This window comes from Cebidichthys violaceus, unplaced genomic scaffold, assembly GCF_023349555.1.
Source record: "Cebidichthys violaceus isolate CVI_PGR_0920_01 unplaced genomic scaffold, fCebVio1.0.p SCAF_74, whole genome shotgun sequence".
In the NCBI taxonomy this organism is placed as follows: domain Eukaryota; kingdom Metazoa; phylum Chordata; class Actinopteri; order Perciformes; family Stichaeidae; genus Cebidichthys; species Cebidichthys violaceus.
In genome coordinates this window covers 898,223-918,004 of record NW_027176958.1, presented here as the reverse complement: position 1 = coordinate 918,004, position 19,782 = coordinate 898,223, and the positions used below count along the sequence as shown (strand labels likewise).

The window sequence follows — 19,782 nt, the reverse complement described above, 5'->3', positions numbered from 1 at the left end:
TTGCCGCTTTGCATTCTAAACATGTTCAGACTGAAAGTCTTTGTAAGCCCATGAGCCGATAACAACACATGATGTGTTACCTATTCTTAACATATTTCGACACAGAAGTTCATGCTTGACCTTTTGTAACAAAATGGGTTAGGGGTCAATATTTATAAAAATTACATTCAGGCCAGTAAATGATATAATGCTATTAATGTTATCCATGTTGTTTTTGGGTGCATAGTGTTTACTGTATTGTGAAAAGCTATACAAACATGTGCTTTAATAATTAGTGATACATTGATTGCTTGTAGAAGTAGGTGCACGTGTTACAAAGTGTGCACGTAAAAAGGTAGTAGTCAACTACTTCCATATCAGTAAATTAGAAAATGTGTGTTTATTTTAAGAAAATAAAAGCAACTCTGGAGGTCAGAGTTTACCCAACTTTAGATCATTCAGCACCTCCTGGGAGAGATGTGGTGCACAATGCGGTGCAGCCATGGAGTGTGTGTGTGTGTGTGTGTGTGTGTGTGTGTGTGTGTGTGTGGTGTGTGGGAGGGGGGGGGGTGCCATGCACACGTATGCCCCCATCAACCACACGATCACGTTATGAAGAGACACTCATCGCTCTTATCCAAAAAATGCTCAAACAGAAAACATGTATCATGCATTATTTCACAAAAGGTGCTCGGAAAACCGCGAGAGTCTTTTTAGCATCCATACGCGCGTGAACGTTACGTTTTCGCTTGTCGAGGCTCGTGCAACGAGAGCCCGTAAACTTTAAAGCTACTCACCATTTCAGCAACACGGTGGGTGAAAAACACACACAACAAAAAAGAAGCGTCTGTCTTTTAGGAGAACATGTTTTTGGACGCAGTGGGGGATGAAGCTGCGGTGCACCGCTCTCTCTTTACTCTACGAGGAGGAAAACAACATCCATTGATTTGTTTTTTGGGGTCCTTTCTCTGGAAATTTACGAGGAAAAGGATTCTCGCTGTGTGTGTATGCACGACGCATGCGCAGTATGCGGTCATCCTCGGATGCTCGGTGCGAGTCTCACTAACCATAATGATTCACGTCCAAACCGTCAAATATGAATCAGTGAGCTTCGTGACATTGTGGTTCATGCAGTTCTATATATTTGAGAAGCCAAGTTCCACAAAAAAAAAAAAAAAAAATACAGCGTGCTTCAGCTATGATTCATGCAACTGTCAACGAGCCACGCTTTAAACTTGTATTAAAGGGATACTAGTAATGTAGGGTAATACTGTGAAACCCCAAACACCATAACATAATGGCACAGTCAATAAAAATGTAATATTGACCATAAATAAGCTTTAAAGCCCTGTATGAACAGTGTATGATTATAAGCGAACCTCTAGGATACAGGATACACATAGTTGTTGGTCTTTTTTACTTTTTATATTTATATATAAACACCTATGTATATAGCCATTATATATATATATATATATATATATATATATATATATATATATATATATAATTTATTTTTAGATATTCCTGATAATTGAGTGATGTTTTCACAATGTTTCACGTTACACTAGTAACGTTTCACTACTCTTGTGTCCAATTAGTGCGCAAACCAAATAGCTGAAAAACAATTAATCCAAGGATGGGGGAGTCAGGCTGCAGAAGCCCAAACAACATGGCGCAAACAAAGAGTTGCGCGCCTTGTAAACACGCACCCACAAGGCGCCTCATTACCAACAGAATGGATGATGAGCTGTCAGGTAACAAGTCTTGAGGACGCATGTCAATTTCCTTTAATGTTCTCAGCTACTTGTTAAACATAAAAAAAAGAGGGAGGGGGAGGGTGGGGTGGGGGGGGGGGGGGGAGTGAGGGTATATATAAGACACCCCTAATCTCCGCGGAGAGGTATTTGTCATTAACCGGACCCGTAACATGCGTCCAGGGGGAGCTCTGGCTGTCGCGCTGCACGCATCTCTGCTGGTGCTGCTCGCCCACGGGCTTCATAAGACCAGGGATGGAGTTTACCTGCGGTCGCCGCAGCACTTTTCCGGGATGGACCGGTCCACCGCGCACCACCTGCCGACCTACATGATGCACCTCTACAGGAACTTCAGGTCCAACTTCTCCAGGCCGTCGGACGCCACGGAGCAATGCACCGCGCAGCGGGCGGACACCGTGAAGAGCGTGATGGCGAAAAGTAAGATTTGGATTATTTTTTTTTACAAAACATGCATTTTGGGGAATTGTGAATGATGATGATGTGTGTATTAAAGTATTTATTCTTAAAGTGTTTTTTTTTGCAGCTGTGGTCAAAGTCAGATCTCATTCTTTACCAACTTTTTTTGGGGGTGGGGGGGGGGGTCAAGTGTTGCTGTCAAAGCTGCGAGCCAGACGACCTCAGAGGGTTTCAATCCACATCCCCGCTCAGGGGGGGGCGAATAAGCATGCAGGGATCAGCGTGTGAAAAGGACGGTTTTCTGTCTAATTCTCAAAGCAAACCTCTTCTTCTTCTTCTCCTTTTTTTAAAAAACTTAAATAGGTGATGTTGATTAGATACCTCGCCAGACATCCCCCTATACAAATCTCTTGTTAAGTCAAATCAACAACTTCCCTTAGTTCTTTTTTTTTTCACACTTGGTTTGATTAGATTAGAGCTCGGGATTTAATGGCACAAGCAGTCCGAACAGAGGACTACCCCCCCCCCCCCCCCCCCCCCCCCCCCCCCCCCGCTGCTGAGTCTAACTCCACGTCGCTGCTAGGTGTCAAGAGCTGCTACCTATTTGTTTGGCTGAGGATATGCAGAAGCCAGGAGAGGCAGAGATGTGTTAAGTGATTGGTTTCGGATCGGTGTTTGGTTTGAGTGGATGATTGGGTGGGGTTTTTTTTTTTTTTTGCAACGTTTGATCAACAGTCAATAGCTACACAAGGCCAATGCGCGGCAGAGAACACAAATTGAATGTTTCTTTTAATCCTTTAGATTAATTTCAAACCACGCCTGTTCGCTGAATCACAATGAGAGCCCGATTACAGGTATACGGGCGCAGCAGCACGTGATGGATGCCCTGCGCCAGAACAATGACTGGATTATTTTTTTAATTTTTTTTAAGACATCGCCACCTGTACGAGCATTAATCATGACGTCATGGGCAGAAGTTATCAAAGGGGAATCATACTGGGCCTTTACCACTCTCCTCCACCACTCACTTTGCAAAACAAAAGAAGAGATTGAATGTAAATAACATCAATCTTATATGGGTGTTTATTGAGGGGTTTTTTTGGGGGGGGGATGCACATTAATTGACAATTTGCTGACGTTAGCCTGACATCTATTTCAGTTATTAAAACACACATATTCAAATATGTTTTAAACAACTGTTGTATTTCCCTGTTACACCACCATTTAGCCTAAAAATCATCTCGCCGTGTATATGGTTATATTGTATATGACAATATGTATGTGCATTGTGAGTAAATGTTTTATTTATTTAAGAAAGTTATTATAGGAAACTAAAGATGTGTCTGTTTTTGCCATATTCAGTAAATTAAAAATCAAGGTCTGTCACATTACTACAAACATTGTTTAAATTAAAAATGCAATAAAGCAGTCCTGCACATGATTACCTATTATTACCATCATTTTAAGCCGTCTGAGACTATTCTGCTAATGTTTCTCTTTTCACTACGTTAGGTTTGACGTCCAACCAGAGGCGCTGGATTGCGACCTTTGACCTCAAGGCCCTTCTCGCCGACAAGCAGATCCAGGCGGCGGAGCTGAGGGTCAGGCTTCCTCGGACGGCGAGCGCTTCCAACGTCACCGTGGCGGTCTATCACCAGCATGGCCAGGCGTGCCACGCGCACGAGGGCTGCCAGGAACAGCAGCTGGTGGGGCTGCTCACCGAATCCTCGCTGGTCACTTCATCGCAGAGCTGGAAAGTGTTCAACGTGACAGAACCGCTCTTGAGCTGGCTCGGGGGGGAAACCGCGACGGCGAAAATTCAACAAAGGAGAGGGTCAAGAAGAAGGAGGGTGGGGAAGACAAAGAGAGGCCTGTCGCTGCCCGATCAGCCCGTCTTTGTGGCGAGCCCGAGAAGAGAGCAGGACGTGAGCGACCGGGCCCTGTTGGTCGTCTTCTCACAAACTGGCTCTGATGAAAGCTCCAAGGCCAAAGCCAGCTTGCTTCACACGGCTGAACAATCCAAGTTCTTGTCCCCCGCCGAAATCAAAAGGGCCCGTTGGCCGAAGAGGCGCAGGAGCAAACGGGGCCAGATAGAGCAAACGGCGGGAAGCCCGCAGGCGTCCAGCGGAGGGAGTGAAGACTCTCTCTGTCGCCGAGTCGACCTGCATGTCGACTTCAATCAAATTGGCTGGGGCTCCTGGATCGTCTTTCCTAAAAGATACAACGCCTATCGCTGTGAGGGGTCCTGCCCCGGTCCCCTGGGGGAAAACCTGAATCCAACAAATCACGCTTACATGCAGGTTAGTGGAGCAGATGATCCATCTACTAGAACTGATTCATTGTCTGAGGCTCAGTAGAGTCACAGCAGTGTGTACGAAGGAAACAAGACTAGAAGGACAAAACGTATGCAAACCATTTTACCAGCAACTATTTTGATAATTAATCCATATTTTTTTGTCGTTTTTTTTGTCTACTAAACTGAATATATTTGGGTTTTTGGCTGTTATTCGAATAAAACAAACAAATTTGAATTCAGAACCGGAGGCTGTGGGTAATTAAAACTAATGTTTTATTCATATATTTCATCGACAAACCGATTAATTGAGAAAACTCTCAGCAGAAAATCATTAGTTGTAAGGGCTATAAAATACATCTAAACAATGCATGCTTCACAAAAACCCTCACTGGCATAATCCGGAATAATTCAGGTGAAAAATATTTAAATTATTTGTCTGTCTTGGTATCTTTATTTACAGGAATGGAGTATTTTTTTTTACGACTGGAATTATATAATCTAAATCCTCTGCTTTTGTTTTTGTTCTTTTCCAGAGTTTGCTGAAACATTACCACCCGGAGCGAGTGGCAGCGCCCTGCTGCGCCCCGACCAAAATGAGCCCATTAAGCATGCTGTACTACGAGAACAGAGAAATGCTCCTCCGGCATCACGAAGACATGATCGTGGACGAATGTGGCTGCCAGTGACGGCTACAACCACCTCCGAAACACGACCCGTGTTGCTGAAACACGCTGCGCAGGAGCAGCCGATGTCCGGGGAAAACAAAAGGAAACACTTAGCCGGGAGGGGAAAAAAGCTCTTTGACGTTGGTCACTGTGAACTGTAGACTGTAGCTGATACGTGCACAGATGTGAGCTCTGGAGGACATTGTTATTTTTGAGATGTGCTGAAACACAAACTCAACAATAGCATCCAGTCTTCCAGCTGTTTGCAGATGTCGTAATGTAATGGACAGCTTTGTTACTTTGTCAATTTCATCAACAGGGAATGGCAATGTTGTTGAATATTACCGCACTGTTTTTTTGTTTTTTTATTGTACAGTACATTTGAGTAACTGTAAATTAAAGTATATTTATTGTAAATATTAAAGAAATTGTATTTATGTACATTTTGGACATATGTGTTATGTTTTATTACTTATACTGTACTAACAAAGGTTATTTTTAAGCAGATATGCTGGGTATCAAACATCTTCTATATCAAACTATGGAAAAAGTATTTTGTTTTTTTCGTATAAATACCTTGTCTAAAAGCACAGTTTTCTCAGATTTGGCTTATGCTGTCACAAAACACAACATCCTTGCAAACATAGCCATAAAACCTACATGTGTCATCACTCAGACCACACACACACAAACACACACACACACACACACACACACACACACACACACACACACACACACACACACACACACACATACCTTTAACTCTGTGATACAAAAGAACCAACACACCAAAAGAGGTGGACTTTTCTAGTTTTAGAGCGTTTCAGTCGTCAACAGTGCCACATCAAAATACAGCATTGTATAGAACAGGAATGTCCAGCAAATACTGTAAAGTGGCAGTTGTAGCCGTAACAATGGCGAACTATTCACCTGAAGCCAGACAGAGAGAGAGAGAGAGAGAGAGAGAGAGAGAGAGAGAGAGCTCACTATTCAAATCCTTTGAAAATACACGGACTAACCAGGAATTTGCCAGAGTCACGACCAGTGCTCAAACTGGGAATAGTTGACCAGCAGTCAGGGGTAAGAACAACACTTATCTTCCTAATGCAAATATGTGTGGGGGGGAAAAGTCTAAATTCAAAATGGTGTTATTCAAAGTAGAGAAACAGCCAGAAAAATGTGTTTTAAAGGGATTCAGATTTTAAAAAGCAGTAACACTCAGATATAAAACTTTTGAATATGCTGACATTGACAGACTAAAAAAAAAGTAATATTTCTTAATTATAAGCATTGCTACTTAATAAGTGAAACTGCTGCATTGTTACTGTTATTTTTGTTTCTTAAATTAGGCCAACGTTGCATCGTCTGCGACTTGACAGCGCAGCACTGACGCTCGTGAATTGAAGCATTTCCCAGCAACACGTTAGCTAGTAGCCTAGCATACTCCTTTACTTAGCGTCACTAACTGTCGCTTTAATAAGCAACCAGCGACGTTTACAGAGTGTACGTCGTTGCTATGTGAGGTGTTGCTAATCGTACTTGTTTCTAATGAATAGAGAGACGTTCAGGGTGAATTGTCCTCCGCGGGGCTAAAAATACACACTCGCCAAATTAGACTGCGGGTTGAGCTGCTGTAGCTAACGTTAAGCTAACAGCTGCCCCCCCCCCCCCTGCTCTGTTACAGTAGCTTCTAGTTTAGGTAAGTGTCTTCCTGGACGTGGTTTAAATGAAACAGTGATCTATTGAAATCATTACTAAGTGTAGTTCAACAGGCTGGTTATGTATTAGTTACTATAACTTATTTTATATTGATTTGTACTTCTTGTTACTCTCTTCAAAGAAGGAAATGTGTTCCTCTCGGTTCAGTGCAAATTCTAGGGGCATTACCCAGCGCCACGTTGGTTTTAACGTTAAGTAAAGTTAACCAGAAGTAACGTTAACTAACGTGATTTCTTTACTGGTTTTTACGTCACTTAAGTTTCTTGGTCGACTTTCTATCTTCATTACATTTGTTTTGTACGACCGCTGCTTTGTTACTTTGCAGATCTATATTATGAATAAAACATATGACTCACGAATAATGTATTACATATTTATTATACGTTATAAGCTTCCCAGCAGCATATAAAGTCATTACATTTTCTACCACCTTCTATATATAATCCAATAATATCATATACATCATCTGTAATGGGTCATTCTGCATAATCAGTACTTTTACTGTATATTTATATAATATTTATTTATTCATATTCCGAGGCGCATACATTTGTACTCTTACTTGAGTAAAATATTTGAATACTTCTCCTACCTCTGCTTGTAGTACATAGTACTTCTATGCGATCCGTCAACAATACATTATTTTTGTAATTTCTCCAATTTGGTGGATTTTCATAATTGTGTCGTCTCCAGTCTTTTACTTACTTGCACGTGAATTATATCAGCACCTCTCTCAGGCAATATTAATGTCAATGTACAGACAATATGCACATGATAATACAATTACAACAAAAAGGAAACAAGTCACTTAACATTACTCCAGTGACGAACGGTCACAAAGATGTAAAGAAGTAAGTGGAATGTGTCGTGTGATGTTGTCTTCAGGAACGCTTCCAGCAGAAAACAATGGCTGAGGCAGTCGCTAATGTGGCCCGGAGGGTTAACGCCACCGTAGAGGAGGGGAAGGACACACTGGGTAAAGTTACTCTCTCCATTCTTGCTCTCTTTCTCTCACTCTTTCCTCTGAATGCAGAGCCCTGATTCGATATTTCAGATGTTCACCAGCAGGTGGTGCCAGAGGCTAACGTTTTGTCTTTTTCGAATAACTTAAAATCTTTGAAGCGTTTGTTAATTATAAGAAGCGTGTGTCAAAGCTTCATCGTCTCCCTTTTCTTCTCCGCAGACCTGTCGAACTGCAAGCTCATCTCCTTCCCAGACGGCGTGTTCAAGATCCTCAAGAGTGTCTCCGACAACATCCGGGTCATCACGCTGGCTGACAACGAGATGAAGTCTGTGTCCAGCAAGCTCTTTTCGACCTTCACTCAGCTGAGAGGTAGGTAGACGATGCAGTCTGCAGAGGAAAGATTGCGTTGTTGTATGTTGTTCACGGGTGACCCCTCGATGTCTAAACTGCCCCCCCCCCCCCCCCCCCCCCCCGTCTTTAAATATTTTTTGCAGAACTGGACGTGCACGGAAACGTTCTCACCAAACTGCCGGACATCGTGGGAGAAATGGAGCATTTAACCTGCATCAATCTGGCTAATAACAGCTTCTCCGTCTTCCCCGATAAGCTGACCCAAATAGCCACGCTGGAGAGGATTGACCTGGAGGGAAACGGCATCACAGGTAATAATAATAATAATAATAATAATAATATACAAGGGGTTGTATTGTGTTATGCGCCTTGAGCTCCAGTTTCCTCTTTGTCCCACAGAAGTACCGGTGGAGAAGTTGAGCGGCATGCCGGCGCTGAAGTGGCTGAACGTGAAGTCGAACCCTTTGGACTCAAACACTCAGGCCGCTCTGCAATCTCCCCGCAATTTTGAAACGGAGTGCTAAAATATGTCACATATTTATATTCATATCGACCCGCCTTTTCAGCCGCTCCGGTCGGATGCTTTCCGTGTGCCTGAGAGACGAGGGAACGCGCCTGAAGATGTCGAGCTGACGATGTCGAGATGGTTCACGAGAAGCGAAGAAAGCGGAGGTGTTTTATTAAAGACGGCGTTCCTCCTCGATTAAGGTTTTCAGTCCTGCTGATGACTTCACCCTGCGGCCTCTACTTCATCCTCTTTTCATGACCCTGCAAAGAGATGAAATCAATGCATTTATAGATGAATAATGACTTATTTATTCCTTTTGATAGTGTTAAAAAAAAAGAGTGTTTTTTTCAATTAAAAAGTATGCACTGGAAACTGCAGTCTTGCATCATCATTTTCACGTTTACAGAAGTGTGTCTTGACGTAAAGTTCAGCTATACTGTTTATTTAGGACTGATGATGATGAGGATCCTAGTCAGGCCAACAATGGTCAATGCGTAGGATGAGAAACGTCTTTACTTTATCACATAAGTAGACATACAATAACAGACTATTAAAATACGAGGAAAGTGCTCTCCTGTAGTAGACAACAGACTTGATTGTTGAGACAAGCGAAGCACTCTGAAACTATCTGACCTCTAGTTTCAGCACCACGGAGACTTGATTCAGTTGGGTTACGGAGGAAGCACGGATAAACTGATCAAGCTCTTAAAGCCTCCATCTGCAGGTGACAGAGACCGATCCACAGTATTAAACGAGTCGCTCAGGCTTTTCAGGGATTCTTTAAATAGCAACACGGCAGAGTCTGGGTCACCTATAAGCTGATGTTTGGGTTCACTGTGTCGAGCCTTTCCCGGCAAATCAACCCCAGAAGGTGCGAGGAGAGAGAAGGTAGCGTTACGATGCGTGAGGGATTCACTGATGACCACTGTTATGTGTGTAAATACTTTAAAGTGTGACTATTTCATACGAGGGCAGGATGCCGGAGTGGTGATTTGTCTTGTGGTCAAGAGAAATATTTGGGCTTACAGCGTCACGTGACTGCTCCGCTGCCCAGACTGTGACCTTGTGTTGTGCTCTCTTGACTCTCTTGTGTTTTTCAAAATAAGAGTGTGCGTGTGTTTTAATTTAAACACGGTACAATGTATCCAATTAATCAGCAGCTCCTTGTTAATCATTTCATGTAATAAACACTTCATTTGCAGACTGTTTTCATTGCAGTGGTTGTGTAAACAAATATGACATAATGTACAGTACTTCTATTTAACATAATCAAACTTAATTGCACATGTTGTATTTTAGATATTTATTTAACTGACGAAGTCTTCAATACACAATATCATTTTAGTGACAAGAACCGCTACATTTAATTAAGTTTTAATCTTCTTTTTTTACACTGCAACACATTCGCACACTTGTATAATGCATATTGTATGTTATCCATTGTTTGTATTGTATATTCTAGCTGTAGTTATTTATAGTGTATTGTAATATCTTATTTATATTGTGTATTCTCTATATATATCTTGTGTTGATGTGTATATTTACTGTTCCTGTGTCACGCCTGGAAAACCTTCTATCTAATCCTGCGTCCGTTAATTGGTTTACAGCTAACGCCAGTCAGCTCCATCTGTCTGTGTCTGAATAGAGCCCTCGAGAGGCACCGCTTCTTCCGCGCGGAAAGAACGTGAAGAAACGAGGCAGGCGGCAGCCACGGACAAGTGGGGAATAAGGAAGGGATTAGCTGTCGAGTACTACTCTGAGCAACTCTCTCAGATGGTTGTTCGCGCTTAGAATGCAGTGACCCTACGGGAACGTGCAGCTCCGTTTGCGCTTCCTGTTGTCGCATGCGATGCAGTCGTCAGGTCTCTTGGCTTAAAGCGCTGCGCATGCCCGCTGCCTCGGCCCTCGACGCCCGTCAGTCAGGAGCGTCTTAGTGCGCCTGTATTAGACCGCAGCGGGAGAGCCTGAGAGCCAAACGCCAGACATGAGCGTCACCGTGGAGGAGAGGGGCAGGCCGAACACCGCCGAGTACAGGGTGTTTTTCAGTAAGTACGGAGAATTCTACCGTAACAGTTGCTTGTTAACTTGCAGCTATAACTTCAGTAACAGCTGCATTGACAAGCAGTCGTAGAGCTTTATGAGTTAACGCTGCGTTTACTCCTTTTTAATAGAAAACTCTGAGGGCAAATACATCTCTCCGTTCCATGACATACCCATCTACGCAAATGAAGCAGAGGTGAGCGTCACGTGTCACTTATTGCTGTAGGTGTTTTTAATTAAAAAGTAGAGCTGTATTTGTTTTACCTTTTGGGAGATTGGAAAGCGTGTCGCTGGGGCTGTGCTGTAACCGTGTTCATAAAAACACAGTATTTGTAGTTTTGAAAGCATGATATTATGTGTGCTCCAGGTGACCAAAATGAACCCAGCTTTTGTTACTTGTTTTTTTGGGCTTTAGGAGAGGGCAGACGGACCAATCAGATGGAGCTAACGTTAAAATCCCTCTATTAGGCCTGCATGGGGAAAAGATGGTGTTCCTGTAAATAGTTTTTGTCCCTCCATTCAAGGGTTACATCGGCGATTATTTACATAAGTGTTTTCAAGCACATCAGACGTTCCTTTCAGCGTCCGTTCAAGTTTGGGATTTGTGCAAAGCTCCAGCTGTCTTTCTTTCTGTAATCACTGTCACGCAGGTTTTAGTGGAATCAGTTTCATAGAAATGGATCTGAAAACAGGAAAAGATCATTAATCTGAGGTGTTTCCGTTGGTCTTGCAGAACATTTTTCACGCCGTTGTGGAGGTTCCAAGATGGACAAATGCAAAGATGGAGGTAAATCTATAATATGCATGTATGCAAAAGTTTGGAAATGATCATTTATAATAGTACAGTCACAGCGCTTCCTTCTATAAGTTGATGTAACTGTGTTTTGGCCGTTATCAGATTGCCACCAAAGATCCTCTCAATCCACTGAAACAAGACTTAAAGAAGGGGAATCTCCGTTACGTCGCGAATGTGTTTCCTCACAAAGGCTACATCTGGAACTACGGAGCTATTCCACAGGTGAGTCCCGTTGTAAACGACACTCGAACAACAGGAGAGCAGACTGTGTCTCCGACTGTGTCTCCGACTGTGTCTCTGCGCCATCAAACAACCGGCGTTTCTCCTTTTGCAGACATGGGAAGACCCCAACCACAAGGACAGCGACACGGGCTGCTGTGGAGACAACGATCCCATCGATATATGTGACATAGGGAACAAGGTACTACTCCGACTGGGGGCTTGGAAGAGACAGATTGAAGTTCAGCTGTTTGCAGCTTCTTTTTTTTAAATGCCTTTGATTCTCAGGTGTGCTCTCGTGGGGAAGTAATCAAAGTGAAGGTGTTGGGAACTCTGGCTTTGATCGACGAGGGCGAGACCGACTGGAAGGTCATCGTGATCAATACTGAGGACCCCGAAGCCGCCGACTTCAACGGTATGAACAGCCTGCGACAACAACAGGCGAAGAAGAAGAAACCCTGCCATCAGTTCCGCGCGCTATTCTCAATTTCGTAGTTCTAATCCTCTTCCTGATTTGTCGCAGATATTGATGACGTGAGGCGGCTTAAGCCGGGATACCTGGAGGCAACTGTCGATTGGTTCAAAAGATACAAAGTCCCAGATGGGAAACCTGAAAACCAGTTTGCTTTCAACGAAGAGTTCAAGGACAGGGTACACACTTTAAACTCCACATCATTAGTGCTGTAGTTCTATTACACTCTATAGATTCAACAGTGTTTTAAATTAATAAACAGCTAAGAAACGAAGACAATTTATATTAAAGTAATAACACATTTATGAATTGTGTTTTTCCAGGACTTTGCCATTAAAACAGTGAAGAGCACCAACGAGTTTTGGAAGGCACTGATTTCTAAGAGGACCGATGCTGGCGAGTTGAACTGGTGAGGACTCACTCCGTTTGTTTTGTCTTATTATTGATATTTCCTGCCGTGACATCCGTGAGATAATTATCAAGCGCTGCGTTTAAGAACCCAGAGGAATCAACTAAATTAGAATTCTGTTATTGGACTGTTTCGTACCTTCTTGCAGATGGAATAGTGACACTGTATACATGCCTTTCTGAAATAATCTCTGTCTTGAATCAGCATGAACACCAGTGTCTCAGACAGTCCGTTCTGCTGCTCTGCTGCGGACGCAGAAGCTGTGGTTAAGTCTGTAAGTCTGTCTTCCATTTTTTTTTTTTTTTTTAATTCACGTAACCAGCTTGATCCCTTCCTGAACGAGACTAGAGACGATGACCATGAAAGCGTGATGTCTAACCTGGTAACAGTAGTCCAAAATATCTAAGCTATCGTGTGTTCCTCACGACCTCCACGGTGCACCAGCTGAGCAAAAAATATAACACCGATAACTCTTACAGGCAAGCGCTTTTGGAGCCGAAGATCCAGTTCCTCGTTCAGGTGGGTGTTTGTTCATTTATTCGTTTTATTGCAGCTACTCTTCATCAAGCAAATACATTAAATAATGCTCGATTGTGTTTCTCAGTCGACACGTGGTTCTACTATGAGAAGTAAGAGGATGAATCCTGGGCTGAACACTTCCTTCATCCCTTCATCTGACTTCAACACATCAGAGCAGTGCATGAAGTGGAGGGATTGGATTCATATTTCATGTCACATTTACTCGCTTATACTTTGTTCACACTTGGGATGTCGGATGCTGTCTAAACCTATTTAAGATATCAGATAGTCACCTATGATCTCAGGCTTGACAAAACATTACAATAAACTATTGTTTGTGTTGTGTTGATCTATCTATTGTGTCGATTTTATTGCCACTTCTACATATTGTCATTATCGCATAAACTTGAGTTTACCTCCAGAATATGGATCTAAAGTGGATAATGGTGTCCTATATGGGCAATTCCAATAAACACTATAATATACTGAACAGTACAAACGAATGGTTATTGAGGATTTGGCTGTAAGTGGGACGCTTCTGGAAGCTGCAATTAAACATTACAGCAACCTGCTGTGATTTTTCATGACGACCTGTTTTTATCTATTTGTTCTAAATGAGTTTTGTTTTTTTTCATCTAATGAGCATAATTAATCAAGAAAATAATAATCATATGAATCTAATGAAAATAAGTTGCAGTCCGATACAAAATAGTAAAACATTTGCTCCATCTCACTTTACTAAATTAATATCCAGCTTTTACATTAATGCATACTAATCTAGTGATGTATGTACAACAGTCTTAGGGGCCATTTTTTAGGCATTGAGTGCTTTAACTTTTTCTCATTATACTTATATACTTTTAAATAAGTAACTTAAATGCAGGACTTACTGGACTTTAACAGCGGGGCATTAGTGCTTTCACATAAGTACAGGATCTGAATACAATTCCCTCATCACTGGTAGGACGATATGGTGGACTTCACAGTGACATAGTCAACCAGTTGCTGCGCTAGACGACTGATGTTAGGCTACTTCGTCGGAAGTCATCCTCTCAGAGATGTTCTTCATTTTTAGTAAATCCTGCTCATTTGATTACCCAATGCTACTCATCTGTAGTACTGTAGTAACAGCAATACTTTAGCAATTTACCATGAAGCCTGTTTATGTATTCGTCTTGTTTGTCCCTCCTGTTTTTACCTTACATAACGTACAATAGACCCCCTGTTCACCACAAAGCCCGATGGGGGCGCTAATGCACCACACTGCGTACCAAACGTAGAATTCTAAACACACGAAGAAGAAGAAGAAGCGGAACTCCGATTGACTGTTTCCAAGGAGACCACCAATACTACTTGCTGGTGAGGGCTGAGGGGGGTAAGTACGCTAAACGGTTGACGTAAATACAATGAAGACGTATAGCGCTGTTGACATAACGGTTCATAGCGGGATTTTTTTTTTTTGCGCACAATCGGTAAACGTTGCCTTGACGCGAAACGTGACATCAGACTCTAGAAAGTACCAGAGGTTTAACGCTAAGCTAACATGCTAACGCTAACTAGCTAGGACAGGGTCCACGAGCTAAGTTTGATCCCTAAATGATCCGTGACTTTTTTTTTTTGTGAACATTAACGGCAAGGTTTAAAGTGACGTCATACCTAAAGGTTAGCTAGCCACCTGCTGCTACGCATAGGCGTGCAGCTGTGCGGTGACATTTCGCATATATATATATATATATATATATATATATATATATATATATATATATATATATATATATATATATATATATATGGACCAGGATATTATCAACACCAGTGTGATGTAATGAAGCAATGACAGACCTTTATCACGGCAGACATGTTGACTCGTCAAAGCTGGTAAAGAACAGGTTGAACTAGAGAAGCTAACAATGGCTCAGGTACTTTTAATGCTATCACTACACCTGTGAGTTTCCTGCCAACATGTCTGCTGTGCAAAAAAGTGTTATTGTTGTGCAAATGAACAGTACCTCGTGTAAACACGACCAGCTCTTGTACCTAATTCTATGGCACATTTTGCAAGTTGAATAGGCGTTTCTAATATTGTGTCCACCTTATTTACATACAGTATAAGCAGCAGGAATATATATATATATGCAATGTCAAGACAAGCGTTTTTATTTTTCTGGCATGATGTGATCGTAATCTGACCTTTTTCGTCGTTTCAGTCAAAGAACGTCAAGATGTCCTTTTTGTTCGACTGGATCTACAGGGGGTTCAGTAGTGTGTTGCAGTTCTTAGGTAAGTGCCGTGTGCAGTTTCACGAGGACTTTATAAGACCTGAATTTCACCCGTGGGATGTGTTTGGTCATTTCTGATACACATGTGAAATATATATATATATATCTTCCAGGTCTGTACAAAAAGTCTGGGAAGCTGGTTTTCCTGGGCCTGGACAACGCCGGTAAAACAACGCTCCTGCACATGTTGAAGGACGACCGACTCGGCCAACATGTGCCAACGCTGCATCCAAGTAAGGAGAGACTGAGACGGCGGTGCAGTGTGCCGAGTTCACACGAGTTTTACTACGATTTCCAGCGTTGTTGTCCTCGCCGTCAAACTCACTAGTAATAACACATTAATTTTCTTTTTCTTCTCAAAGCTTCTGAAGAGCTCTCAATCGGTGGGATGACATTCACTACGTTTGATCTGGGGGGACATGTACAAGGTGAGGTCTTTCTCCAGGTTTGAGAATAATGACTACATAGAAGTAGTTGTCTGTAGACACCTGTAGATCGACATAGTGCCACCTCAAAACTACATGGATGTGTCCTTCATCGTCAGGCCGACTTGTTCACCCACAGAAGAAGCAGTTTAAATTCTTTCATGGATTTTGTGATGAAAGAACAAAAGTTGCAGGGAGGAGAGGGTTGACAATGGAAATAGTATTACAGTCACCATCAGTACTCTTTACTGACATCAGAAACATGGAGAAAATGGAAGTAAGTTGACCAATCGCAGTTCTCAGGGCTGCCACATGGTGTCTCTGTTTCCCCTGATTTCAAATCAGCTCAGATGGAACCACTGAGCCTCCAAACATTGATCACATTTGAATGGAAACTAAAAAATACTGAAAGAAATGTACTACCCACTCTGATCGACAAACCGTTTTCTCTCTGATGACAGCGCGAAGAGTGTGGAAGAACTACCTGCCGGCGGTGAACGGCGTCGTCTTTCTCGTGGACTGTGCGGATCACTTCAGACTCTCCGAATCCAAGACTGAGCTGGATGTAAGGTCAAACATCGCAGTAACCAGCCGTGTCCACCGAGCGGCGCTAGACGGCGTTAGCTGCAGATTGACGATGACGATTGTGCCGCCGTTGTATTCCCCAGGCTCTCCTAGGAGACGAGACCATCGTCAACGTACCGGTGCTGGTGTTGGGCAATAAAATCGACCGGCCGGAGGCCATCAGCGAAGGAGGGCTGAGGGGAGCTTTTGCTCTCGACGGTCAAGTCACCGGAAAGGTAGGCCTGTCGTAGCGTATCTCTGTCTGCGAACACGTAACGAGCGTCGTCCTCATTTATCTCTTCTGTCTCATCAGGGGAATGTCTCTTTGAAGGAGCTGAACGCCCGGCCGCTGGAGATTTTCATGTGCAGCGTGTTGAAAAAGCAAGGCTACGGGGAAGGCTTCCGGTGGCTGTCGCAGTACATCGACTGACTGACGCCCGCAAGAAGGGATTTTCTCGACACATTCTCACGAGAGCACGACAAAGACTCTTTTCGCCTCTTTGCCGGTGTCAGGCGGCCCACACTTCAAACTTCTTTTCAACACTTTATTCAGGACTTGAAGGTTTCTATGCAAAACTTCTAAAAGTGAGCTGTCCTTACCTGCGCTGTCCAATGCGAGAATGAACCGAGTCGTCTTAACTCCACGGCATGTTAATTAGGGTTACATCACGCCTAATTATAATTCACAGGCAGACATGCATTATGCAAGACCGTAGATGCGTATACGTCAGCGTTGCATTATTTAATACGGAATAGACCAACTGTTGTAGTTAACATTCTTTAGGAAGCAAGGGACGGAAAAATGAAGAACTCGGCGGTGATCGGTAGTTTAATGCACGTCTGATGTCGTATTAACTTTAGATTTTAAGATATATATATATATAGAACTAAATACAGAATATTATTGTGAGTTTAATCTAATGATACGCAGCCACTGCCTTCAAAGCATATAGCCAAAGATGTATGCTAATCACTTTGGGATTAGCAGGGAGAGAGGTTGGACTTCAGTGTCTCGATGGGATTCCCTCTATATCCGTTGACCCGAAGTGACGCTACGGTTGCGTTGAAGGCAGCTAATTTGAAGAGCGTTCGGACTGAAATAAGTCTGCATTATCTTTTGACTTCGGGGTGTTCAGTTACAGAACTCGAGGAGAAGACGTTCACGCCGCAACGTTTCGCGACGTTCAATGGCCGCCCTCGCTTTATCGCGTCGACGATATCTGTAATAAATAATTGCCCTTAAAATGTCGGGAAGCAATAAACTAGAATGACCAACTGTACTGTAGCAGAGACAATCTTACTCCTCCTGTATCTGAGAGTAAGACGGAACACATGTAGTTCTGAGTTGATCCAACTCAAACAAATGTATTTTTAGGTTATTTATTCTAATATAATCTATAGCCTGAGCAACAATCGATGTGCATGTAAGCAGGCTGTGCGACAGGGTTGAAGTGCTGCAGCTAAATGCACCTTTTGACTATTTGAAAAGATATGAAGGTGCACTTTGCTGCGAACACGCTGACCTGTAAATTAATATTCAAATCGTATTACTGGATGTTTGAGTCCGCACATGTAAACACGCATACATTTACACGACGGTTCTGTTAAAACACGCGCACACCCTCACTACGAGAAGCTGGAAGTAGATCACAGTGAACAGGAACGTTTGATCATTGTACTCAGCGTTGTACTGTGTCCCATGTTTACAGAGTAACATTTTAAATATTCTGCTCATTTGCATATGCAGGGATGTTCGCGACTTGAGATAAAAGAGAACATACACATGAAACAGATTTTATGCAGGGGATGTGGCGTGTTTACTGAGATACAGAACACGTGTAAACAAACCGCTTTCCCTTTGAACAGTGATCTTTAGCAGTCGCCCAACTCCTGTCAATGATGTACAGTACAGATGTGAATGTGTGTACAGCTGCTGCCTATAAGCCGACGCTAATAAAGCACTAAAGCAGTTATTTATAGCTGATTAACTTTAAATATTTGCGGAGATTGTCTGTGCAAATAGTTTCAACTTGAAAGACAACATGCTGACTTATGGTTTGATCTATGTGATGATGTAATAAAACCAACTTGGTTTTTTTTGGATTCAACTGGCCATGTGTTCTTTTTGTCACTTGTATTCCTTGTTAAGCTAATTTGTGTATATTTTCGGGAGGCGTTTTGTCTCCTAAGGGGTTTGAATGATTTCTAATCTTGCCACTTTAGATCATCCGCACAGCAGCATCTGCAACAGGCTTTAAGCCTGGCAGAACAGGCCCGGTACCGATGGGGTCATTGCTCACATCAACCACCAGATCAAGACACGCTAATAAACAATGTAGCAACATATTCATCCTTCATACCCACACAACGGGAAGAAAGTCCTCTAAAAGCTCATGATAACCGTTTTTTTTTTTTACAATTCCAAAAAACGAAAAGTGCACACAGCAAAATCGAGCTTTGTGCGCATTGAAGGTGCTAGCAAATCATGCTACTTCATGCTACAAACACAAACGGCATGACATGAACCTCCACAGATTCCGAGACTCTATAAGTCACTGAATCGGCAGCCGAGGAAGAGAAACAAAATCACTTAATGAAGCCGTATAACCATAATTATGTCTTACCGTCGCTGGTTTGGGAACAAACGTTGTGTCCATGTGCATATTAACACTGATTGATTCCAGCTGTCCGTACACTATAGCATGGCATTAACATTAGCAGCCTTCCGCGTGAAAACCCGTTATATGCCTCCATCTAGTGGGCTAATCGCGATACTGCACTCATTACTAAGGCACCGAGCGTCAATGAGACGGTCAAACATACCAATGGTATGGTTTTCTTTGAATGGGAACATGAATAGAGGTCTGATTGATGGACTTGATGACGCTTACATCTCTGCAGAAATCTCACAAGCGTTACCTTTGTACACATACCTTGTATAGCTGCAGACACACTTAATCATTTTCGGGTCATTATTGAGCAAAATGTTTCGACACATTTTCCTTTCATTCTCAGACGTGGTGAAATTCGTTTAATGCTTTTAATCTCCAGGCTCAATTGTTGTGATCGCAGCTATTGCAGAAGTGCTGCTTTTCAGGCTTTTAAAGCCCCGCGTGAGAAGTGACTCATTACCCCCCCCCCCCCCCCCCCCCCCCCATCCCCCGCTGCCCCTTCACCGGCTGCCTGTCAGCGTTTGAGATGATTTTTTTTTTTTAAAGATTTAACTGCTGGAAATATTCTTTTTGATTTAAGAATTCTAATCACGGACTTCAACCGGTGACTGTAGGAGTTCGAAATGCAATTAACAGCAAAAACTGACACAGCTCCATTCTGCGCAGTGTTGACGTTGTGGCAACCGCTCCGCTGTAATTTGGTCTTCGAGCATGAGGTGGCAGATGAG

The 19,782-nt window shown here is 42.7% G+C and overlaps 4 protein-coding genes across 4 annotated transcripts; all 4 read left to right on the top strand.

The window, feature by feature from the left end:
* Nucleotides 1–1,909: 1,909 nt before the first annotated feature.
* On the top strand, nucleotides 1,910–5,475 carry ndr2 (nodal-related 2). The gene is made up of 3 exons (XM_068736948.1): nucleotides 1,910–2,174; nucleotides 3,666–4,453; nucleotides 4,983–5,475. The coding sequence occupies exons 1-3, from the start codon at nucleotides 1,910–1,912 to the stop codon at nucleotides 5,133–5,135; spliced, it is 1,206 nt and encodes a 401-aa protein (XP_068593049.1). The 3' UTR covers nucleotides 5,136–5,475.
* A 1,062-nt stretch (nucleotides 5,476–6,537) lies between these two features.
* Nucleotides 6,538–9,031, top strand: lrrc20 (leucine rich repeat containing 20). Its single transcript, XM_068736940.1, has 5 exons — nucleotides 6,538–6,816; nucleotides 7,722–7,812; nucleotides 8,020–8,169; nucleotides 8,295–8,462; nucleotides 8,551–9,031. Exons 2-5 carry the CDS (start codon nucleotides 7,743–7,745, stop codon nucleotides 8,673–8,675), a joined length of 513 nt encoding a protein of 170 aa, XP_068593041.1. The 5' UTR covers nucleotides 6,538–6,816; nucleotides 7,722–7,742; the 3' UTR covers nucleotides 8,676–9,031.
* A 1,297-nt stretch (nucleotides 9,032–10,328) lies between these two features.
* On the top strand, nucleotides 10,329–13,467 carry ppa1a (inorganic pyrophosphatase 1a). Its single transcript, XM_068736932.1, has 11 exons — nucleotides 10,329–10,704; nucleotides 10,831–10,895; nucleotides 11,433–11,486; nucleotides 11,598–11,717; nucleotides 11,830–11,916; nucleotides 12,003–12,129; nucleotides 12,238–12,365; nucleotides 12,510–12,595; nucleotides 12,800–12,869; nucleotides 13,075–13,114; nucleotides 13,200–13,467. The coding sequence occupies exons 1-11, from the start codon at nucleotides 10,644–10,646 to the stop codon at nucleotides 13,226–13,228; spliced, it is 867 nt and encodes a 288-aa protein (XP_068593033.1). The 5' UTR covers nucleotides 10,329–10,643; the 3' UTR covers nucleotides 13,229–13,467.
* A 972-nt stretch (nucleotides 13,468–14,439) lies between these two features.
* Nucleotides 14,440–18,485, top strand: sar1aa (secretion associated, Ras related GTPase 1Aa). Its single transcript, XM_068736970.1, has 7 exons — nucleotides 14,440–14,489; nucleotides 15,322–15,394; nucleotides 15,507–15,626; nucleotides 15,756–15,821; nucleotides 16,280–16,383; nucleotides 16,487–16,618; nucleotides 16,696–18,485. Exons 2-7 carry the CDS (start codon nucleotides 15,337–15,339, stop codon nucleotides 16,810–16,812), a joined length of 597 nt encoding a protein of 198 aa, XP_068593071.1. The 5' UTR covers nucleotides 14,440–14,489; nucleotides 15,322–15,336; the 3' UTR covers nucleotides 16,813–18,485.
* The last annotated feature ends 1,297 nt before the right edge of the window (nucleotides 18,486–19,782 follow it).

Coding starts and splice junctions, on each gene's coding strand:
- ndr2 (XM_068736948.1), top strand. CDS start 1,910: ATGCGTCCAGGGGGAGCTCTGGCTGTCGCGCTGCACGCATCTCTGCTG. Junction 2,175..3,665: donor GAAGAGCGTGATGGCGAAAA/GTAAGATTTGGA, acceptor TCACTACGTTAG/GTTTGACGTCCAACCAGAGG. Junction 4,454..4,982: donor CAAATCACGCTTACATGCAG/GTTAGTGGAGCA, acceptor GTTCTTTTCCAG/AGTTTGCTGAAACATTACCA.
- lrrc20 (XM_068736940.1), top strand. CDS start 7,743: ATGGCTGAGGCAGTCGCTAATGTGGCCCGGAGGGTTAACGCCACCGTA. Junction 7,813..8,019: donor GGAGGGGAAGGACACACTGG/GTAAAGTTACTC, acceptor TCTTCTCCGCAG/ACCTGTCGAACTGCAAGCTC. Junction 8,170..8,294: donor GACCTTCACTCAGCTGAGAG/GTAGGTAGACGA, acceptor TATTTTTTGCAG/AACTGGACGTGCACGGAAAC.
- ppa1a (XM_068736932.1), top strand. CDS start 10,644: ATGAGCGTCACCGTGGAGGAGAGGGGCAGGCCGAACACCGCCGAGTAC. Junction 11,487..11,597: donor GGACAAATGCAAAGATGGAG/GTAAATCTATAA, acceptor GGCCGTTATCAG/ATTGCCACCAAAGATCCTCT. Junction 12,130..12,237: donor CGAAGCCGCCGACTTCAACG/GTATGAACAGCC, acceptor GATTTGTCGCAG/ATATTGATGACGTGAGGCGG.
- sar1aa (XM_068736970.1), top strand. CDS start 15,337: ATGTCCTTTTTGTTCGACTGGATCTACAGGGGGTTCAGTAGTGTGTTG. Junction 15,822..16,279: donor TCTGGGGGGACATGTACAAG/GTGAGGTCTTTC, acceptor CTCTGATGACAG/CGCGAAGAGTGTGGAAGAAC. Junction 16,384..16,486: donor AATCCAAGACTGAGCTGGAT/GTAAGGTCAAAC, acceptor TGTATTCCCCAG/GCTCTCCTAGGAGACGAGAC.